Below are 24,553 nucleotides of genomic sequence, written 5' to 3' on the forward strand. Positions count from 1 at the left end.
AGTATTAAAAAATAATTGGAGACAAATGTTAACTTGGGACCATCTCTTTTGTAGCTGGAGGCAGAAGTTGATTGGCCTCACATGATCTCTGCAAGACTAGAAGTTATGGCTGGACGTTGTGGGTTGCACAAGTTTATGGATGTATGCTCATCCTCTCCAAATATTGCCAAATCTGTTTAGGAGGAAGAGTAAAGGGCTGGTGAGGGGTTCAGGCCAAGGCTCTGCTGACAAGGCAATATAATAATATGGTATAATACAGGCTTAAATAAATAATTAAAAATATGCTTTGGGATAGTTGTCAGTTATATGAATTCAATTAATCCAATTGCTTTAAGGTCCATATAAATGCAGTATTGCTCAAATTTTCAAATTAATTTTGTGGGTACTGTTTCTGGATGACAATTATTTCGAACAATTTTCCAGTATAACAAATTAATGTTTGGTACCATGAAAAAGTTGCTGCTTCATGTGTTTCTAAATGGAAATAGACATTCAAGTTTTTTCAGCATAAGTATAATTCATGTGATTAATAATAATCTGGATTCCATAAGGTTTATACAGAATTTTCATATTATTATTTGTTACATTAAGGTGCTTCTTTGAAAATCATAATATTTCAGCTTCAGCAGTTCAGGAGGATTTTTTCTCTCATACTGTAATATGTATGGTTTCCTACAGAAAAATTAGTGAAAAATGCATTCTTGAAGTGTCATGTCACAAAATATAATTGTAACCTGCCACTTACAGAGTTAATTTTAAAGATGTGAAACTTGCTTAGAACAAAAACAATTTTAGACGCAGTACAAAATGGATCATGTCTTGCTTGCCTGTTTGAAAGAAAAAATGAGTCCTGTATCAAACGGAAGAAGGAATTAAAAAAAATTAAAAAAAAATTTAATAGCTCAATTCCTCTTCTATTCTTTTGTGATTATAGCTAAGAATCTGTTTCTTGTCCTGGGGGAGCTCCTGTGTAGACAACACATTCCCATTCAACTGTGGCCCATTGGACTGCTAAGGCAAACTGTTCAGAAAAATTATGAAATTACAGCATCAGATTTTCACAATCTGTCATGGATTCACTCCCTGAGCCAGTATCTCTATTTTGGACCAAAAGAGGCTGCGGGGGGAGGAAGATGTGTTTTAAATTCCTTAAAGATCATCTGGTTCCAGCACCCCTGCCATGGACAGAGGCATCTTTCCCTAGACCAGGCTGCTCAGAGTTCTATTCAGCCTGGCCTTTAACAGTTACAGGGATAGGGTAGTATAATATGATTTGAATTTATTCATGTTCAGCTTTCCAATAATGTTTGGAGGCTAAAATCTTGGATATTTTTTTCTGTGACATTAGCGTCTTTAATGTTTAAACAATGTAATGTAAGTAATGTCCTTCTCTAAGTATGAGGAAATGAGAGGAAACTGCTTTTTTTGTGATACTGTGATACGCTCAGTAAGCCACAGAAAAGTCCTATTTTAGTCAGTGAAAACAAAGCCTAGCTCAAGTTTCCATTGCCTATAGTACTGCTTCTTTCAAAATCCCTAGAAAACTTCCATAATATGAGCATAGTTTGGTTCCCTTCTTTGTCTCTCTGATATTATTTTGGTCTATATATTAAATCACTGTAGATGTAGGTGAATTTCTTTATTTATGAGGGATCCAACACTACTTTTATTACATTTTTAATATCGAGAGAATTGCAGCCCAAAGCAGTATCTTGCAAGTTATATTTCATGAGCGAAAAATGGTCATAAATTATTTAATCCCAACTGAAACACAGCGTGCTGATGAGGCTGGAGAAAAGGTATTGATATATAGCCAGGTTTTATATGTTGTTACATGTAAGGGATGCTGGGCTAAATTCTTTGGGCTTGAATTTTTTTTTTTCCACAAATTATTAGATTTGAAAGTAATAATAGTAGGAAAAGAGGTAATTCTTCACTGAATATTTAGCAAAAATTAGACCAATGAGTAGAAAGAAAAGTGGCAGAGGGGAGTGGGATCATCACACCTGACCAACCTGTTGTAGCCACAAAGAGTAAAGCAGGAGGGAACTGGGGACTTTGTAAGAACAACTCTCCTGTTTATCTTCCTGATTCTGTAGTAAATTCATAGAGCAAAATTGAGGCTCGTGGAAGGTGAAGTTGAATTTATTTCTCTGGATCTCTAAGGGTTTTACTCAGTCACATCCAGCCACTCAGAAGTATCAAGGTGCCATTTGTATGCAACACAAAGGGCAAGGAATGGCTGCAAAAGCAATAAGCAATTTGCTTTAGACTAGAGTTTTAACTTTTAGAGAATGAAAAGGAGCCAAAATTCATGCTCACTGCTATTGATTGGGCTGTGGAGCAATGTTGTTATTTCTTTGCAAAACACACTGCCTTTTTCTCAGGGGCTTTACTAGTTACATTGATGAATTAGGAGTCAGAGAGGCTTCTTCTTAATTGTATTTCAGGCTTGCTCTCCAGAAATAATGGAACATGCTCCATTTTTCAGCTCTAAGATGCAACATAATTGCAAAAGTAGGTGATGGAGAGATTTTAATAATCTTGGTGGCCATATCTTGGCTACAATATATTATGTAAACCTTATTCTAAAATACATTTCTAAAGATTAGCTATTCACTTGAGAGTATTAATAATTTTAAGAACAACATGAAAGAATTAAAGATTTGGAAGATGAAGCCAAATTTAAGGAAATATGACAAAAATATTTTGAAGGGTATAAGGTGGATATTCTGTAAGATGCTTAAATTAACAGAGTTTTTATTCAGACTATCAGCAAGTTGGAAAGTTTTTGTGAGTAGGAGTTAAACAGAAAAAAATAATCATATTCAGTAATTGATTACATGTCCATTGTTCCCTAATTTCCACAAGGAAAGTAATGATAAGGGAAAAAAAATGTAAGGATGAGAAAAGAGAAAAAATATTCTGATATCCCCACTGTGCAAGTGTCATGCAGAACATATGACAAGGAACACTGGGGTTGATGTGATGAGTATGAGCTAAAGAGCTCTTCTTGTGTTTGTGGAGGTGACAGGAACCAGCAAATCCCCATTCCACTCTGTTGGGCCAGGTCTGAAGTGACTCATATTGAAGTATTATAGAACAGAAAAGTAGCTTTGGTTTATTTTATTTTATTTTTTGTTCAGTGGGGGGTATTGTATGAAATTCTAAAAGATTTATGCTTTGACATTACCATGATAAAATAGTAAGTGTGTAGCTATAAAAGCCATCAGATATAATAGTTGTTATTCCTTATAGCCTGAAATATAAAAACTCTTCTGTTTGTATCTCCTACAGCACAGTGTCTCCAGAGCTAACTGCAATAAGATTATTATGCTGTTTACAGATGGTGGTGAAGAAAGAGCACAGGAAATTTTCCACAAATATAATGAAGACAAAAAAGTAAGTGATATATGAAAAATTTTATTGTATGAAACATAACAGCATAAATGTATAAAGTACTTTAAAAAAGCTTATTAGTATTGATCCTCAGGACACTAAAATATTTTTTCAATCTATAACATTTATTTGAAAAATCATAAAATATATTTAATGTTTTACACTTTGTGACTCATTGGTCTCAAGTGATGCAGAACTGTACTGTAAGCCATAAAGAACTCAACTTTCTATTGGCACTTTTCTTGCAGTACTGTAATCCATGAATTATCCAGCAGAAACATAGGTAGTTAAATGACAGGATATATATGTGTATCTCTGTCTTCTCACAGCAAATATCTTCTATGTGCTTTTATTGTTTGCCAGGCAAAGGCAAATGAGAACTCAAGGTTAGAATCTGAATTTGAATAATTTGGGCTGGAACAAACCCACATTTTTCCCAGTGAGGCTAATTATACCTTTGAATGTCTTAGCAAGAAGTGGGATGGCTTTCTGTTGATGAAATTTGATCTGTGGTTAAAGCACAATTATGGCATTGACATGAGAATCCCTGGATGAGTTCTCTTGTTTAGATAAAATTGGATTATTAGCTGTGCTGGTTTTGGATTTAATTTTTGAATCGAATCAAATTTCTGGTCTGGCTTTTGCATACTTAAAGATTTAAAAATGCAGGAATGTGTGCTTGATATATAGCAGATTATAAAGTTGTTTCCTATTAAATTTTAGTGAAAACTATTATTTATTATTATTAAAAGATTAATCATATTCCAAATAGAAATTTAATATTAGCTGGATTCACACTGCAACTAGGCATTTACCTTTTCCAGTGCCTGGGGTTGTGCCTACATCTGTGGGGTTTTGTGAGTTATTTTTTGTTTTGTATTTAAAAAAAGCAGCTGAAAGATAGAATGTGATTCATGAAGGCAGCTGCCTTGGATGTATATGCATGAAGCAGTGGAAGTATTTCATTGGAAATCTTCATATGTTTGAATTAATCCTTTCAAAAGTAGAGCTGGAGATGCAGTGCTCAATTTGTGTCTTGACCAGTGATTCAATCACTGATCTTGAGTAATCATTTGGTGGCTGTTTTACAGTGGTGCTTCACACAGAATGATATGGTGGGGTTTAGGTAATCTTTGTGTCTGAGCTGAAAGGACTTTTCAAACTCTCAGTTAGAAAAGATAATGGAAGTCGTAGCCATGTGTGATGCACATGGCTGTACTCTGAAAATAAACAGAGATTCCTCTTCAAATTTGGATAGTAGTAGATAGATAGTGGTAGCTTTTATCACATTACAACAACAGCCATCAGTTATTGGAAATACCCCCATAGGGGGGAAGATGTATGATTCATTTCTTATTATATTTTTTTCATTTAATTTACTGTGTTAGGAGGAAACTGTAGTAAAATATTCAGTCCAAACAACAAAGAGATTTGGAGGGCTGAGATTTTTGATCTTACTCACATCATGCCTGATGGTTGATTATTCTGTGAAGTATAATAAATGAAATGTAGGATGTGCTAATTTTAAATTATTATTTCACTGCAACCTTATAAACTGTAAATTTTCACTGCCAGGTGTTGGGATGGCTTTATGTATAATGTTAAATATACAACACTATGCACAGTCACTTTCTTGTTACCTCTTGTGAATGAAGTTTTGAGGGTTTTATTGCATACAGCAAATGTATAATGGTAATAATGGTCACTGTGTGTCTCTATATTATCATGGATAATTTAATGCATTGCCAATGCAATTCAAGGCACATTTTCTACATCTGTTTATGGTCTATGCATCTACAAGTTCAAATCTTAGTTAACTTCCAATTTGTAACTCGTCTAATGAAGCACTGGGTTGCTATATATCAGTCCTTGCTGGTTTTCTCCAAGGTGACATTGGAATTGCAGTACCAAGTTTATGCAGGTGGAATGTGAAGAACAATTTGCTTTCCCCTTATCTCTTTCAATCAGTAACAATCCTTGTAGTGTTGAAGGGAAATTTATGGTTAGAGAACATCTAATGAGACTGCACCACTAAATTCTTTTTTAGGAGTCACAATGAAATCTCCCAACATCTTTCATAACATTCTAATATTTTTAAAAATAAGCCTTATAAAAAATATGCTTGTGTAAATGCTCTCCTTAGTAAGGCTACACTTGATTCCAGAATGATGACATGTGAGCTCTTTTGTTGTTGCCTCTGTATGTAATTTAATGTTAGTTCATTTTCAGTAGAGAATAGCATAATTGGTAGACAACATGAAAAATACACATACACTTTTAATCTTGCTAAGACACAATCACAAATATTGTGTTACCTTCTGAGATTGCAGAGTAGGCTGCTTTCTTATATTAAATGATCAGATTTTAAAGAGATGTGGGTGTAGTTTCTGTTGTCTTTATTGCAGTTAATTTATAATTTAGTTCATAAATATCCAGTGGATTTCAGACTATGTTGATATTTATCATTTGTAAAGGGACTATTCAAAATAAGGTGTTAAAAACTTTTCTGTGTTTTACAAAGAAGCAGTTCATGGTATAAATGTGTATCAGCATATGTCTCTTCTTGCCTGGCTCTGCATTTATTTGATCACTTGTCTTTGTGTTTTTGCATAAAGCATATAAAAGATGAATCTTTATTGTCTTATGTCACACTCAGTCACTTAGCACCACTGAGTTGTAAACTTACTTTCTTTTTCTTATACTAACAAAAGACCATTTCTTCAAATCTCTTAATCCTTGTTTCCATCTTCCTGATGTGAAATGGCTTCAGCTATATAAGTATTTTCTTTTTCATGTCAATTAATTTGTAAATCCATGCCATGAAATAAGCTTGATTTTCAGCCCATCAAGTAACATGATTTAGTACACTCATTTGCAGTGTCCTTGGTGCAACCTTCAAGTTAAGTGAAATAATGCAATAAACACTTGAAAACTACTAAAAGAGAGCCTAGAATCTAGAAGCTGAAAAGTAGTCCTTTTAAATTCAAAATTTTAATCTGTTTGAAATAGCATACAGATATATTTATAATAGTTTTCTGTCTGTATAAATAATTTACAGTGTGAATAAGAGGGTTATTATAAAACTTATGTAACACAGATTTGGGGAGGATCACTTATCTGTGTGAAGAGGAAAATCACAGTTGTGTTTCACCTTTGCATGCCTTTTTCCCTTTATAAAGCCAGATTTTATTGTCACATATTGCAACTACATGCTGAGCCTGATATTTAAAAACTGGCATGTTTACCTTTATGGTGACATTTGGGGCACTCACATTAAATGTGTAAAATACCACACATGCTCTAAATTTCAGGAATGAGGGTGCTAAATTTCATTTTATTTGCACTCCTCCTACAGATGGCTTCACTTGAAGATAGCAATATAAATTTAATTGAAATGTATGCCCTGTAGGCGTTTATCATGAGAATTTTGGATCCAGGTTGAAAATAGAAAACCACAGATCTTTGGGGCAAGTTTTCCCCTTGGAATCTGTATTTGGAAAGATTGCTCAATTTATGTGAGTAGGAAAAGACCTTAAACATACCTCATGCACTTTTAGTCGTTTGAAGTTTTGCAGAATGGCAGAGGTTTGTGGGTTGGATGAACTGACCTGACAGAGCTGGGATTAGTCTGACCCCTCAGGTGGGAGCAGAACTATAAATTGGGTCTTATGCCCCATTCTCACAGCATTATCTTCCATAATTAATACAACCTCATTTTTTGGTAGATTTTTCTGACAGTATCATTTGAGAGGAAATGATGTGAAGCTTTCCATCAGCTCAGTTCCATTAAGAATATCTGTGTGTGATGGGCACAGAATTGCTGCTGTTGCAGACATCCCATGGGAGAAAGCTCCAGCTTGCTGGAACTCCCCTGGGAAGCTTAGAGCTGCCACTGACTTCTTCCAAATGGGACACATTCAGCATGTCAATAGAGTGATAGAATGAAATATTTATGAGAGAGAGCTTGTAAAACTTTCATTTAAAAAAAATAAATTAAAAAAAAAACCCACAAACTTCCTCCTGTCATTACCAGTGGAGGCAACCATTTTCTTTTTTGGTTTCAATCCATTAGTGCATAATTGCAAGTCAATAAAACTAAAATCAGAATTATGTTATTTAGGCAGAGGTGTATGTATTGTTCTAGATGACTACAAAGGACCATCAAAAAAGTGACATTTCCACTTTGGGTAGCTGTGGAATTCTCATCAGGGGTCGGACTGACCAAATGTAACTTTATATGGTCACTTACAGAGCTTAAAAATTGAAACAGCATCTTTCACAACACCGGTGGCAGCTTTGAATAGAACTGAACAGCTGTCAGGGTGCATCCCAACAGGTTTGGCATTTCTGAGTGTGTGGTAGGCTTGTGACACAGGATATAACACAAAGTAATTAAATTAACAGTTGAACAAAGCTTGAGCTGGCTGGTTAAACTTGCTCCCCAGACCTTTTCCTAATCACTTCTGCCTTAAGAATCTGTCACCTTCCAGCTGTTATTTTACTTTATTGTATGTTCCATGATATGCACAAATAGTAAATCTAAAATATTCTGGGTGAAACTTGGGTCAGTACTCAAAACTTCCATAATCCATTACTTTTTCTGTCAAATTAAGAAGTGGAAACTGTTATTAGAGTATTCACAGAAGAAGAATCTTATTCTAAATGCAAATTACCTTTTATTTTTTCTTATCTCTTAGCTCCACTTATAAATTAAGGGTTTGCAATATACCTACTGTCCCAGTTTCTGGATTCCTTACATAAATTAATTCTACTACAAAATCCATGCAATAACTGTCTGGGGGGAAGATGAGTGGGTTTTTTTTTTTTTTTTGGTTGTGAAGATCTGTTTCCCTGCTAGGAATCTGAGTGCAGTGATTTTTAAGAAACTCTTTTTCAAAAATATCTATTCATTGTTCTTTCAGCAGTCATCTTCTCAGCTAGGCTACCATGTGTCCATGCCCTGGCAATGCTCTTGGATTACAGCAGCCTGCCCATCTTTCCTACAGGATCATTCACTGACTCTTTTATCTTTAAACATTACCAAACATCACCAAGCCTTTTTTGGAGACTTCAATAAAGAAATAATATCCATTATATTTTTTTGTATTTTTTTCAATTTTCCATTCAGCCATTTCATCCCCTGTGCTGTTCTGTGTGTGGACACCTGGGTGAGCTCACTGCAGACCCAAAGAGCTGCAGCAGAAAGTGCAGCAGGGCTGAGTGGGGCTCTTTTAGGCAGATCTGCTTGCAGAACCTTTACATGCATGTGTCTGCACACACATCTCCTGTTGATGTGAGTTTCTCTTTATGCTGCTGTTTCATTATGAGCATGATTCTAGGTTGCCACGTGGTGTTTTTATCTCCCATGCCTGATAAAAATCCATGTGGAAGTGTTGAGAACTGCAGAAGACTAATGAAAGTTTTAATATAGCTTTGTTGAAAAGTAACCTTATCAGTTTTATTAAAGTCATGTGTATCTGTTACATAAAACCCAACTGGCAGCTTGTTCCCTTCAAATTTGGCATGGAGGAGGCTATTTGATACTTCCATTTTTGTTGATCTCCAATTCCAAACACTGTAGTAATAGCAATTGATTCAGTGCATCACATTGAGGTTGATGCTGCAGATGGCATAAAATGATTAATCAAGGCAACAGGGAGAGAATATCAGTTAATATAGAAAGCACATTATGTTTGTTTTGGGACAAATGCAAGAGAGTCAGACTGCATTTTGCTTATTTATGCAAACAGAATGCTACATATGGCATAGCTGGTTGAGGCTAGACATCACTGGCTCTGTCCTGTCTCAGCCTCCCCACACATTAACTGTGCATTCATTCCTGGGAATTTGCAATTGCTGTGAAATGCCTTGTCATTTGATTATGTTCTCCTGTAATTCAAGAATTGGAGGTCTGGGACTTTCTGCAACAAGCCTTTTAATACCTAGGCCATGCCTAATGATGTTTATGTAACCGCTTATTTAAGGTATCCAGTTCCACAGCTTCCTTAGGTATTTACATTCTTCTATTTCAACAGCCACCTGTTTAGAAAGCTTTCCTCCATATCCTTAAGACAAAGTAGGCTTAGAGGGTTTAGGGTTTCTTTTTCCTTTTCATTTTACATTCTTTAACAAGAACAACTAATTCCTATCATAATAATATCCCTTACATTTTAGGAAACAATTTCTATGTTGAAATTTTCATCCAAGTTTGCTATGCAGCTTTTGTCTTGTCAACTAAACAAGTTAATTTCTTGTCAACTAAACAAGCTAATTTCTTTCAGATTAATTGTGTATCTTAGATTATATTAATTATTTATTCTTTACACCCCTTTTGTGTATAAAGGCACATTGTCACTCTTGAACAGTGAGAGAAACTTAAATGGTATCAAGGGAACAGAGCATTATATACATATATACATACACACACACATATATATATATATACACACACACATATATATATATATATATATACATATATATACATGACAAATCCATGTCAGCATTTGGTTAAATATATCATAGAGAATAACTTACCATTTTGGAACTGTGTTATATTATTGAACCATATTTGTTTTATCTGCTTTATTCTGAATATTATTTCCCTAGATATTTGGATTTTTTGTTGTAGGTTTTGTTGGTTTTTTGCTTTTAATAGTTCATCTTCAGTCTCAGTATCTGTGCTTGATTTTCCGAATCTTTTTAATCCTACATTACATCAAACTGTTTCTTCTTGTGTATTTAATGTTTCCTTCTTCCTAAATTGCCATTTTTCTTTTAATCCTTCATTCTTTAGTTTATCTTCCTACATTACTCATTCAGCTAGCTAATTCTCTGTGTTAGTTGGAGTCAGTCTCTTAACCTTTTTTTAGTGTTATGAAACTTTCTTTCCCTTGTAATTAAAATATCTTCTTGATCTTTCACTCAAATTATTTTCTTTCTCCTAGATTTACAGATAATTTTGTTTTAAAATTCAGATATAAATTAACTGTTATTGGCATCTTCTAGAATAAGAAATTTTCCTAACCTGCTAAAAGATATTTAGTAATTATGTCTCAAATTATAAGTTTATCTTCATGACCTTATATATTTACAGTTATAAATATTTTTCTATGCTTCGGGTGTTTATTAGGGGAAGTGGAATAAGTAAAAACTGGCTGTGATGAGTCAGTTGCAGACAACTAAGACAGAGAAGTTTTAAGTTGTTTTGCTGTAAGGACCACATAAGAATGGCTCACATTTCCCCTTCATTTAAAAATACAAAGAGTGAAAAAAATTTGAAAGTTAGGAATTGTTTTCTGCAGATAGAGAAGCCAAAAATGATGCAAGAAAAAAAATCCATTTATATGATTATGAAGATTAAGAGATGCTTTTATTTAAAATTGCGCATTCTGACATTGTATGATCACTGAGTCTGGAGTTTTTCAAAGGTTAACTATACAACATTGGTTTAAAATGCAAGTTTCTGGGAAGAAATTGCAGAATTTTCCCACTTAATAGAATACTCAATGTAGCTAACGTGGTACAACTGAATAATATTTTAAAAATAATTAGCTATTATTTATTGACTCTAAAACTTGATAGAAATCTTAGTTTATAAATGTTGTTTAGGCCGTCCCGTAGGTGGGTGTTGAGGATTTGTGTGTTAGTAGATGGAAAGGTTTGCCAATGCACAGCTGGAAAACGTGGACAGAGTGAAGAATTTGTACCTGGGCAGCTCCAAGAGGGAAAGTGCAGAACAGAAATCTCTTTGGGGGGCAAGAGAATAAGAGAACAGCTGAAACAGTCAGAGGGTGGCACAAGCTGAATGCTTTCAGCAGCCTAAACAGGTGACAGGTTAAGAAGTTAAGAAAATAAAAATTAAAAAAAAATGAAGTTACAATCCATTTGGATAGCAAGAAGTATCTGCTTATATATGCAAGAAGCATAACAGAGAACAGGAATGTGAAATGAGAAGTTAGAGTGCAAGTGAAGTAGGTGGACTGCCCATTTCACCCAGACAAGTGGAGACCTTGTGCAACTTCAGTGTAGAGTGTTAAAGATTGATACAGATGTTGTAAGGAGGGGTTGCTTTTTAGGAGAGAACATCAGCACATGAGATGCAAGAGCTCTGTTTGAGAAGTCTTATCCAGAGTAAGAACTACTAAATGTCACTTAGAAGGTCTTTTTCTAAAGCATTTTGCAAAAATATTGCGCCCTTTATTTTGAAAAGACATGGGAAAAAGTAATCTTACAAGTAGGGAATGAGTCTGCTGGTAAATAGAAAATACCCCAGTCTCTGCTTAGAAAGAGACTTGAATTCAGAATCCTGATTAGTCTCAAAGAAAAGGCTAAAATCTGCTCTGTCATATCTCCAGGAAGTCAGAGTTATATTCTCAATTTTGTATGGTACAGGATAGAATTTAATATGCAGAAATGAATGTGCTATAACAATAGGTTGTCTATAATAGAAGAACAAGCAACTGACTTTGCAATCTTGTACTTACATGGTGAGGGAAGTATGAGCTTCTAATTATTTTAAGGTTTTCACAAAGATTTTTGTAGGCTTAAACAATAGAGCTCTAAAAATTGAGGGAAAAAAAGAACCCCAAAACCATTTTTTTTCAGAAGAGAATCAGTTCCTATATGTAGTCTTTGAATTCTTATCCTATTATGTATCTCCATTCCTGTTTCTATATTCAACTTCTGTTTGAAGTCAGTAATTTTAGTTTAACTCAAATGCATGTTAGCCTTGTATCAAATTCAAAGTAATATATTCAGTGTTTACTGAGGCTTCGATGGGAATTCTGTCCTTCATAATCTCATCCTAAATCTTGTGCAAACAAAAATATCTAAACCATAATGACCACAGAAACTGGAGTGCCAGCTAAAAATGTATTTTTTAAATAATTCTGAATTTATTTTTATTCCCTTTCTTGTTACAGGGAAGAATTTGGTTTATTTGTAAATCTTTTTTTTTTAAAGCCATCTCTTTGAATTGTATACTGCAGTCTGACAATACTGTATTCTCAACCCTATGTGTAGACAGGAAAAAAAATCAGCTCAATGCTTTTAGTTACAAACTTAGTCTGTAGATGCTATTTCATTTGAAAGCAAAAAACAAAGACAAACCCTCTAAGGCAATGTTTTGTCTACAATAAATTTCTCTGTAAGAATCATATTTATAATTAGGGCTGAAGACCTTTTTCCTTGTTTCTTTTTCAAAAAAAAAAAGATTTGTTCAAAAATCATTAAAATCCATTTATGTCACATTATGGACTGAGAAATTCCTTACACCTTGTCACATAAAGTATGATTTATTGGAGTACATTTTCTCTGCTCTTTCAGCCATTAGGAATGCAAAATTTAGATCTAAATTAACTAAGAACATTGTGGTACAAACTGTTCAACTCACCAAGGCTATAGACACCCCAACCCTCCAGGTTGTTTTACCTGTGGATTGCAGGGGAAAAATCACTTGCATTTTCTTTCTGAAAATTTCATTTATTTAGCTGATTAGAAAAGAAATGAAAGTGCATATCATCCAGTGTATGAGTGAGCTGTGTCATGATTAAATTTGTGTTTCTCATTAACAGCCCACGGGGTGGGTGGCAGCTGTCTGTACATATCCAATGCTTCTCTTTGACAGTCCTGAGACTTCAGGCGCACTTTGGCAAGAAGTGCAGCGAGTGGGCATGAACTGCTTGCGTTAATCATTAGCTGTGAAGGACATTCTCTGTTCCATGGGTGCACAGGAGCCTCTCTCTCTCCCTCAGCCCTGCTCAGGCTCTGCCAGCTGCTGACAGGCAGCGTCGTCGCCGCCTGCCTGGGCCAGTGATGGCACCGACCTGCGAGCAGAGGCAAGGTCAGGCTGCCCTCAGCACAGCCCTGGCTGCCAGTGCTCAGTGTCCATCAGTATACAGTAAATCTTAGGGTTTTTTTCCACCTAGAAAAGGAAAACTTGCAGCATTTTCATCCCTTAATCTTCCTCTTCAGAGATACCATTCTCTTCCAGAAAGAGGAAGGGAGCATGGACAAAGTGCCCTCACCTCTTTGGGGTGGCACACCCTTTCTAAAGCTCACTGAATCATTTGTGTTTAGAATTTTCGTTCTAAAAATGAAAACGTTGAGATCAAAAACTCATTGTAGAAAATGTTGAGATCAAAAGCTTCATTTTACTTGAGGAGACACACCTTGAGTATTGCGTCCAGTTCTGGGCCCCTCACTTCAGGAGGGACGTTGAGATGCTTGAGCGTGTCCAAAGGAGAGCAGCGAGGCTGGTGAGGGGCTTGGAGCACAAGCCATATGAAGAACGACTGAGGGAGCTGGGGTTGTTCAGCCTGGAGAAAAGGAGACTCAGGGGTGACCTCATCACTCTCTTCAGCTTCCTGAAGGGTGGCTGTGGTGAGCTGGGGGTCGGTCTCTTTCTCCGGGCAACAACAGACAGAACAAGAGGACACAGTCTCAAGCTGCGCCAAGGGAGATACAGGCTTGAATTAAGGAGGAAGTATTTTACAGAAAGAGTGGTCAAATACTGGAATCATCTACCCAGGGAGGTGGTGGAGTCACCATCCCTCAATGTTTTTAAGGGAAGACTGGATGTGGCACTTGGAGCCATGATCTAGTTGAGGTGTTAGAACATGGGTTGGACTCGATGATCTTGAAGGTCTCTTCCAACCTAGAATTTCTGTGATTCTGTGATTCTGAGACTGTGCAGTACACAGGACATTGTCTCCTCGTCATTATGTAATAGTCCAACATTAAATTACTGTGAGCATACGAAACTGTGCTTGTACTCCTGTGATACTTCAGGCCCATGAAAGATTATGTCTAAACTAGAATTTTCATGTTCCTTTGAGCATCAGCCAATTATAAAAGTAGACATGAATTTTGTGTAATTGATAATTCCAGAGAGGGAGACTTCTTGTAAGTGGATTCTCCTGGAAATAAGGGTTTTAGGGTCCTTCCTTTTCCCACCTACTCTTTTCCCTCCCCTAGTAAAACTGTCTGGCATTTGAAACTGTGAAGATTCAGTCACTTTTCCATGCTGTACAAGAAATGGAGTAAATGGGTGCAAAAAATTGAGGAAGAAAATATACAAGACTATTTGCGTGGGAAGGAAAAAGGCAGAGTACATGATTAGAATTAATATTTGAAATGGCACATTGAAATATTCCTTTAAGTACTTGGATGATATTTGTAACTCTTCTTCCCTGGGATTTACAAGGACAATGAAAAAAAAAGAAAAGAGGACTTAGTGTCACAATATGAACTGTAAATATCTCTCTAATTAATCCAGTCCTTTCCAGCTGCTCAGCTGCCTCCAAATGTTGTTTTGACTATCAAAGAAATGCCAGAAATTCTTTTAACCCAGAGTACAGTGGGAATTACTTTGTTAACTCCCTTGTCTGATTCCTGATATGGACCACCAAATTTACAAGGAATTCTCAGAAAAAAAACCTGTTTTCTTCAGAGAATGCTAAATGATGAGTGTCAGGGAGAAGCAGCTTAGGGAAAGGAGGAATTTAATTGTTTTTAATTTCAACAGGGAAAATTTCCCCAAAGAGGAAAATAGATCAACTGTTTGAGTAAATAGAACATGGGGAGTCCAAGTAAAACATTCAACAGATGAATTGTTAAAAAGATGTCAATATGTTCTTTATCTGAAGTCTGGGAGGGAGGATGAGGAGCTGGAAAATCACCTGACGCACCTGAGTGCTTCACAGGGATTTCTGATTTGGGGTGATGAAGACAGCCCTTCTGGTGGAAATCCTGGGAGAAGGAACGTGCCCTCAATGCATCCACATCCCTTGAGCTATCTACAGCCACAATTATTCAATAATTTCTGGGTTTAAGTGAGTTAAATTTGGGAGGTTTTTGGCCTGTGCCAGCTGGCACAGTCCCAGACAAAGTGCTGGGACTGCACCTGTGCTCCTGTGGCTGCAAAAAAATGGGATGAGGGAAGGAGCAATGCGTTGATTTCTGTGTGTGCATATGAGCTCTGCTGACAGAGCTGCTCCAAAGGCTGGGCAGTGCACCAAACCCCACTTTGTTGGCAGGGTTGGCATGGGCATAGACTCAAACATAAAATTCAAGCACATCAATGTGAAGTCCTGCTGGTGGTTTTGGGAGTACAGCCTTTCTCTTTCTTATTGCTGTTCTTAAGCAATATGTTACACAAAGCTAATAAAACAGAGCTGATTCATATCCAAACCCAGAAAATGTTGAGATCAAAAACTTCATTTTACTTGAGGAGACTCTGCAGTACAGAGGACACTGTTTCCTCATCATTATGTAGTAGTCCAAAACTGTGTTACAGTGAGCACATGAAATTGTGCTTCTACTCCTGTGATGCTTGAGGCCCATCAAAGATTATGTCTAAACTAGGTAAAGAATTAAAGAATCACATAATCAGTGGTCCATGCTATATAATTAGGATCAGTTTAGCAGGGGTAGGCTAGCAGGTGTCAGCAGGGAATTTACAATTTCATTCTTGCAGCTGTGTGGCAGCAGAGGAAGGGGCACCGTGCATCAGCCCTTCTGTGAGTAGGGAATGAGATGCTGTGATTCCACAAGGTGGCACTAAGAAGTTGTAGAACAGTGAGACTGAATTAGTATATTGTTTTTAGTTCTGTGAGAATGTTAGTTCTGAAATTTTTCAGTATAACTACAGTAGTGTTTTGACCATTAGTCTGCAGTAGAAAATATCCCCATTTTCATGTAGATGTTTTCTTTGTGAGGGAATGAAACAAGTTAGGGGAAAAAAAAAAAAAAAAACCAAGCAAAAAAACCCCCTTTTGTCATTTTTGAAACACTTTGCAGTTAGCAAAACATATATAATGGATTTATGGCAGTCACAACTTCCATGAATATGCACCTTTTATGGTTTGGAGCCCATATTATCAGTACAGATATATGCTGATATATATCCAAATATATCCAAAGTGAGATTCTCCAATAACCTCATCACATACAATAAGTGCAATTTCTATTTTAAGATAGAAGGAGGGTTAGCATTAGATTGTAATGTGAGCTGATTTTTAGAGTGTCATTATTTCTTTTTGTTATTAAGCTATAATTATACAGACTATAATTAGACTATGAATTAATAAGCTAGCATTGCAGTTTAAAGTTTGAGGTTTAATTGTAGTGAATGAAAGATATTAATGATAGGGAAGATTTCAAGTACACATGGAAAGTTTGGAAGAAATAATTTGTTGTGGATGAATGTCTAAAATAGTATTTCCAAGGACGTGCTCTATTTTTCTTTAAATACATGCCTCAGTTAAAAGATTTTACTTTGGTTTCAAGGGGACACTTGCACAGTCATGTGCCTTGCTGAATCAGAATATAGAGGGTCACTTATGGAAACACTCAAGGGGTGTCAAATGGATTTTCAAATCCTATGGGCTTATACTTTCTTCATGGCTAAAAATTCAAAGATGTCCAGCCTGCAATTACCTTTGCATTTAAATAATTGAGAGCTAAATTCTCCTTCTCATTGTTTCTCATGTGGGTTTTTCTTCTCAGTTACCCCAAGTCTACACATATTTTTGGAGAGTACCCACAGCAAGGGAAAGATCTTAATGTATCATAAATGTAAAAAAAAAATATAACTTGATACATATCTGCTGTTGTGTGATGCTATTACTTTTACTTCCTAATTTGACATTAAAGTGTCAATTCTGCTTTCTGAGTTCTAGACCTTTCAAACTTCAGAACTTTGGCACCTGACTAGGTGTCATTCCCTGCTGCTCAGGTCATCTCTCTTTCTTTTTCCCAACTACTATTAATGGCAAAATGCATCAGCAGCCTGACAGTTACATACAAAAGCCTGAATCTCCAACTTCTGAACTTTCTCGAGCCTGGCATTCAAAGCTGGGGAAGTTAAGAATGTGCTCAAACTGAGAATCATGAACTCATCCCTCCTTTTGTGCAAGTACTGAACTGTCATTTATAAGTTTAGTGGCACCACTGTCCCAGTAATTTTGAAAAGCTGGGCCTGAGGGCTCTATCACAAGAAAACCAGCCTTATTTGCAGGAGTGAACCAGACAGCTCTGTCCAAACCAATAAATGGTCCAGGGCCAAGGTGCAGGCTGCAGAAATGTCCAGTTATCCAAAATTGCTGCTGTTAACAGACCCAACAGAATGGCTCCTGGCCTGTGGCAGTCAGTTCTTTTAGCAATGTCAGTGTTCAGTTCAGTGATGGCATGAGCTAGGGCATGTTCCCAAAAAATCCTATAGTGAGATGACCTGAGATGGGGCCAGGCAGGGAGGGAGGATGGCACTGTGGTGTGGCCATTGAGATGTGAGCCATACTGTGCCACTTGCCCTCATGGCCTGAGAAGGAAAATGGGTTATGTCCCTTTTATATAATGCATAAAAGATGGCTTAAGGGATCTTAAAACTGTCCTCTAGCACACGGTTGTGAGTCTTGCTCCTGCTGTTAAGCTCAGAACTTCTATTTCTCTTCTAGGAAGAAAAAAAAAAAATAAATTTGCTTTACATTTACAGCTCTAACCTAAATAGTTCAGGACTGTGTCCCTGGATGTCCTGAACTGAGTTCAGCATGACAGATTATTAGGCAGAATTTAGGTGACTCTCTGTATTTGGTGAATCCTATTGGCCAATCCTAGGTGGTTTCCTTATTGGTATATTGTATTTTCAGATTGTCCTCTGCAGTTCTCTTTCTCAGTTCAAATCAGTCATAATCTGTTCTCAGCTAATTCACAGCAAAATCCAAAACCATCTTCAAATTTCTGTCCACAGATGTAAAAATGTAAGGTAAAAAATGCGTTCAAAATTTTAGCTGGGGCAGCTTGAAAACTACATAACATCTCCCTGGCCTACACCGCAAAACACAAAACTGACTAAGTGATTTACAAGCTATACTTACAAGGGATTTAGAAGACAGAATGCATAATGGAAAATAGAAGAGCAGTTTTATGGTTTTATTCAGAATGCAAGGCTTCTTATGTTGTCCTTTTATTTCAGAACTGTGCCTATTAAATACAAACTGCAAACGATTTTTCCTCATCTCTGATAATCTGTAAGCCCATTACTGGGAAAGATAATTCCCTGGGTCATGCTGAAATTACTGAATTATTTATTCCCCTTTATCACAGTTTTCCTTGTTGTATAGTAAAAATGATTATCTGTGAATCTTTACCTGCAGCTATAAAGGCCAGAGTAAAATGTCCTGAAATCTTACAGCCGTCATGAAAACTAAATTTGAATGATTTGATGAGCTCAATTTTAGGTCATAGTCAGTTTTTTTTATTTAGTGGTACAGAAAGATGCACTCTTTACATACTAGGCATAAAATGACAGAACTCATCTTGCCTGCATGAAGTAGAATCCAACTAAGTGAATTAATTGTGTAGCTCTCTTGGTATCTGGTAAAATAAATATATATATCTCCAAAAGTCAATTAATCTTTTCATAAACAGAGAAGTGAAGAGATGCACAAAAATTATTATTGAGAGCTCTCTCATTCCAGTAGCACAGAATTCAAGACAAATAATTTTTCTGTCAGAAAATTTATCTGTTAATTTCTTCCACTCTAAGGGGTATGCAGAGTGGGTGCAGTGCTTTTAGGCCTAACAGGGGAGTTAAAATGAGATGTTCTTTAATTTCTCCTCCAACCAGAACATTCAGTGATTCAAGGATTCTACATTGTCTGCACATATAGTCAGTACCCTAAACAGCAAGTGCATTGTGTTTAATTACCCCTTTGAATTAACTTCAGTCAAGAGTTATTTTTTTTTGTAATACTCATAACATGATATACCCAAAGGAAGCATTTAATTTAATCTTTCTTAATTTTAGTCCAATACCAAAATGAAGAAATAGAATACATGAAAAGCAAATGAGATCTGTAGGGAAAGCAGCCTTTTCATAGATACCCCTTCATTTTTGTCTTCACCACAACTCTCTGGAATGCCATTGTCCCAAAAAATCTGTAGCAGTCAAAATTTTTTATTCACCTTGGTGCTTATGATCTTATTCCACCAGAAAGAAATACAAACAAGTAGGAAATTAATTTTATAATTCTACAATTATATTTTCTTCAATAAAGTACATCTTCCTCTGCTTTTGTAGAATTATTTTCTATCTATCACTTGCTCTGTTTAGGAGTTGGATTTTTGCATGTATTCCTTTGATGTCCTTCACAGGTTCCTAGGATAAGCCAGGTTGCAAGTGACTTGCAGAGGTCTCTAGTTCAATATCAGGTCTAAGAACAGGCCAGGTTGCTCCAGTCTGGTGTTTAAAACCTCCATAGAAGCAGATTTACAACCTCCCTGGGCAGCCTGTGCCACTCACATTTGTTGCTAATTAGTGTAGTCCTCTGCTATATACTGTAAATTATTATAATAAAGATTTTTTTTCTCTCTTTCTCTAAGGTTAGTCTCAGTGAGGAAATTGCAGAGGATTAGTTTTCAACTCTTTTGCTAAAACTTAGGACTTTTTTTATTTCAGAACAATTTCAAGACAGTGCCTGGATGGGCTGGCAGGGCAGGCTGGTGTCCATCTCTAGTTTTGCTCAATTCTAAGGGTTGAAGTTTTCTAGAAGAACTTTACTTTTAATAGTTCCATTGAAAATCAGAAAGCATGACAGCTCCTATTTGTTTATCTAATTTTTCCATTAATTTTACTGCCTTGGAACTTATGTTTCTTTATGAAGAGGATTAATAGATCTGCCTTGAGCCAAGGTTGCCCTTTCCCTAGGAAATGGGTTGGGGAGCACAAATGTCCATCCATCCCCTAGTGAGGGTAGTGGAGAGGAAATGTCATGGCAAAACCACCCAAAAACTGCAGCTTACACAGACCCAAGAGGCTGCAGAGAGAAGCAATAACCAGTGGTGATGGAAAACAACTTCTGGGCATCAAAGACTACTTGGCAGTTTGCTTCAACTCAGAAACCCACTTGGTTGAAGCCAAGCTTAAAGGACAGGCAAAGGGAGAGGTGCTCGTACCCATTGTGCCTGATCTGGTTGCCTAAAGTATTCTTAGTCATAAATTTCCTATTAAAAATAACTAAATGTTTGGGGTTTTTGGTTTTTTGGGGGAGGGGAGGGTTGGTTTTTTGGGGTTTTTTTTGTGGTTTGTTTTTTTTTTTTTAATCAATAGCCTATTGTCTTCTTTGGAGAGATAAGGAAAACATATAGAAAAGTACGTCTCAGTACTTTGGCTGACTCTGGGTCCTGTCACAGAAAATTTAGCAGAGAGCTTTTTTTTTTTTTTTTTTTTTTGCTAAAATTGGCTTGATTATTTGACTTGCTGACTCATTTTTCCAGCTGGTCTGTCATCCTACTCAATTCCAGATGAGGCAATAGGAAAAAGAATACTCTTTTGAATATCCCACCCTCTTGCCAAACCAAGTAACAATTAAAATCTCCAATTTTCATTGCAGTTCTTTATCTCTGTTAATTATCCAAGGAACAGTAAATCAGATATATTGTCTCCTGCTTGTTGTCAATAATTTAAATTCTAAATTCTTTATAGATTTGTTGCAGATTTAACACACTGCTGTTTTTCCCTAAATTACACAGCATTTTGCAACTTGAATCCAATTCAGTGTTTCATTTTTACATTTGAGATCAAATGCTAGACAGTCCAGTCTAATTGACTCATATGTTTTCTGCACACACAAGAGAACCCATATGACTTGGTAGCTTTTAATCCAAAAGAAACATCAGGTCTCTCAAGTATCTAATTATTGACCATCAGTGGGGATTTTCCATAGTTTTTTGAGAAGAATCTATTCTGCATCAAATGTTTAGTGGACAATGGACTGGGAGCAGTGTGAATTCAAAAAGAACAGGAATACAGGAGGCAGGGAACTTGTGAGCTGAGAGATGCCAATATAAAATAACATGGTGATAATCAGAAAAGGAAAAAAATAGATGTTAATTAAGTAGAAGAAGAAAGATCTATTAGAAGAATTATAGCTGTCGTTTTTTAAAAGATGTCAAGAATAAAAGGGGAATGGCAACTGTGGTACAGTATTAATAAATGAGATGTAAACATGCCAGATAAAGTCATTTTTGCACTGTCAATACTGATATTTTCAGGGTAATAGAAGGTATTTTTCATCTGTCTTTATCTATATGAACTATGAGGAAAAAAATTACCATCATGGAGGCATAATCATTGCTATACCTGTCTGTGTAACCAGAAATGTAATTGGCATGACTTATTAGTGGGGAATGATCCTATATGGAGTAGTCTTAAACTATAAAACAAGCACTTAAATCAGTTACTCTAATTCTCCTTTTAACTGCAGAAACAAAGGGGTCGTATGGATAAAGCAAATCAAAACATATTGTTAATTAAAAATGGCATCCAGCACAAAGCTTTGTTTGCCCTTCTTGCATACAGGGGTCAACACTAATAAAGTTTCACCATTTGCTACCTGCTGATGGATGATGTGAAGCCATTCCTACAGCTCTTGGTTAATAATTGAGCTCTGATTGTATCACACCAATTCTTTTGGAAGTGAAGATTTGGGTACTAATTGAACATGCTAAATAATGTGGTGAAAATTTTTATAAATAGTCATTAACAAACATAGCAATGATCAGTTGTTTACAAGGAGTCTCTGCAAATTTAGAGTGTAATATTTAACAAAAACATTACCTTATTGCTTTCTCACAGCCTGCATACAAATTAATTGTAATATATTTTCATTTGAAGCATCCAATCCATAGAAAGGAATTTTCATTCTGATTTCAAATTGTGGTTTATGACTTGTACATTAAAGTGGTAAAGTTAAAGATCAATAAAGAAAGGGATGCTTAAAAAGGAAAAGTGTCTGACTCTTGAACAGAGGGACATGAATATAGTGAGCAGTTCATTAAAACTGTTCGGAAAACAATTTTCCCAGCTTTTAACAGAAGCACTCAAACTTAGAGCAAAATGTTCAGCTAGAAACTAAAAAATAGTATTTCTAATTTTTCTGTCTGTCTGGTAAGATTTTTAATATTTTTAAAGCAATACCAGGTTTTGGGTTTAAATTTTTTTCATTCAAATCAGAAAATTTGCATGGAAAATAATTTCAGCTGAAAGGTCTGTTTTCAGTCAAAAACTTGAAGAGATTTTGGCAAATTCTTCTGAAACCATAACTCCTTACAGTTGCTGAGACAGATTAGAGTATAGCATTGTGAAAAAATAATATAATTTTGCTGAAAAAACCCACAACTTAAATGAATATCAAGAGCTTAAGGTGAAAAATCAGAAGCTTAACCTTTGTATGGAAGTGGAAGTCTGTTGAACTAATTTAGTGTTTTACATAAAGAAGACCAAGTCTGAGCAAAAAGTGAAATTGTTTTGTGTAGTATCTGAAAATTTCATATTTTGAATCCTAAAAGCTCAAGTTTTGCATTGCTTTGAATTCTACTGCCACACATATTCTTTTTAAGCCGTTGGTAAGCATCTAATATTGATATGTTTTGTCAACTAATTTAACAACAACTGAAGAATTATAATTACCACCCTAGAATAAGGAACCTAAAAATTAAAACACTTCACGAACAATCACCAATGTAAGACTTTTAAAGTACAAAGACTGTGTAAAAGAGCATTCTTCTTTATTCTACATCATGGAAGAAATAATAGGAATACACAAAATACCACAATCTTTTATTTTTTGCATCTCTCATATCTTTTATGGATACAAAAACTGGAGAATTCATAGTGTTCTTTTTTCTATTTGTATTTATGAAAAAATCAGGTATCATTGCCTTGAGGGTAACAACTAATAAATGATTAATAGTTGTTATATGCATTGGTTTTTTACTTGCACAGGTACGCGTGTTCACATTTTCTGTTGGCCAACATAATTATGACAAAGGACCCATACAGTGGATGGCCTGTGAAAATAAAGGTACTGTGTCTTTCTTTTAAATTGATCTTCACTAGAGCTTTGGTTAGGTGATATCTTTGCTCTCTAAAAATGGCAGATTTTTCAGCTTGGTTTTTAAGTTTATTATATTTGTTATCAAAATTTTCAAAAGTTATTTTATTACATAATATATACATGAAAAAATCACATGTAAACGAGAAACTGGTAGATTTATTTCTTTATTACTTTATTTAAAACTTCATATTGTATGAAAACTACCGCAGTAGTTTTTATAATAATAAGCCATTATGGTTCAGTTTTGAGAATATTTGTTTTAATAGCCATCTATGTAAAGTTGGAACTGATGACAGATAAGAAATTAGTCAAAGCTGGTTTAAATTAAGTGGTCTGGACAAAGGGAGTTTTGTTTGGTTAGTTGGCTGGTTACATTTCTTTCTGTTTTTCTCCAAAACTTACAAGGGATAAGATACTTGGATTTTTTTTTCCCTTATTCAGTGAAAATATCAAAATTGCTCTTGCTATGATTTCTTAGTTTTTGAGAGCTTCTTATATTTTCTATTTTCATTATGTTTTCTCTATGTAGGACAAAAAGAAAAAGTAAAAAAGGTGAAAGTAAGGAAATAGAATGTTTTCTACATTAAATTTTTACATTCAAAATGTACTCAGAAACATTTTAAGTGTGTAAAAAATATGAGTCCCAAATGTCTTACAATTGCACAAGAAGTCATAAGATATAGAAATATATCAGAAAATAAAAAAAATAATGGAAAATAATAGAGATAAGTGGAATATATATAATGTATCAAACATTTGCTTATGTTTTAAATAGAGCAATTTGCAGGCCTGACTGAAAATGTAAAACTATTTTACAAATTGGTGAGAAGCAAGAGGTGAGAGGTGAGCAAGAGGTGATTACAAAGGATCTTGAAAATTAGGACTGCCAGGGAAGGAGATAAAGACATGCTCAGGCAGAAGAGTAACATAGAGAGAAAGGCATAGATTAAAAAAAACCCAAAAAAACAAAAAACCAAAAAAAAACACCAAAAAAACCAAACTAGAAGAACCCATAGCCTGGGTGAATAGCATACATATGTGTCACAACCTCATGAAACCCTCAGCATGCTGACAAGTCATGCAGAAGATACTACAACACCATGAAGAGCAGATTTTATTGTTAGATAATAACAGAAAATTGATATTTATGTTTTGAACAGATTTTTTTTAACATCTTTATATCTCAAAATACTGTGTGCATGTGACCGCCATTGTTTTAAAACAAATGAGGACCAGCTGGTTTAAAGCATAACCAC

The 24,553-nt window shown here is 35.5% G+C and overlaps 1 protein-coding gene across 2 annotated transcripts in view; it reads left to right on the top strand.

The window, feature by feature from the left end:
• Nucleotides 1–24,553, top strand: part of CACNA2D1 (calcium voltage-gated channel auxiliary subunit alpha2delta 1) — a 365,213-nt gene that overhangs the window by 286,006 nt on the left and 54,654 nt on the right. For both annotated transcript variants that reach the window (XM_059471496.1, XM_059471497.1), the window contains exons 12-13: nt 3,298–3,402; nt 23,186–23,264. In XM_059471496.1, coding sequence (XP_059327479.1) covers nt 3,298–3,402; nt 23,186–23,264 — 184 coding nt within the window. The remainder of the gene's footprint in view (nt 1–3,297; nt 3,403–23,185; nt 23,265–24,553) is intronic.

The sequence above is a fragment of the Ammospiza nelsoni genome, chromosome 5 (assembly GCF_027579445.1).
Source record: "Ammospiza nelsoni isolate bAmmNel1 chromosome 5, bAmmNel1.pri, whole genome shotgun sequence".
NCBI lineage: Eukaryota > Metazoa > Chordata > Aves > Passeriformes > Passerellidae > Ammospiza > Ammospiza nelsoni.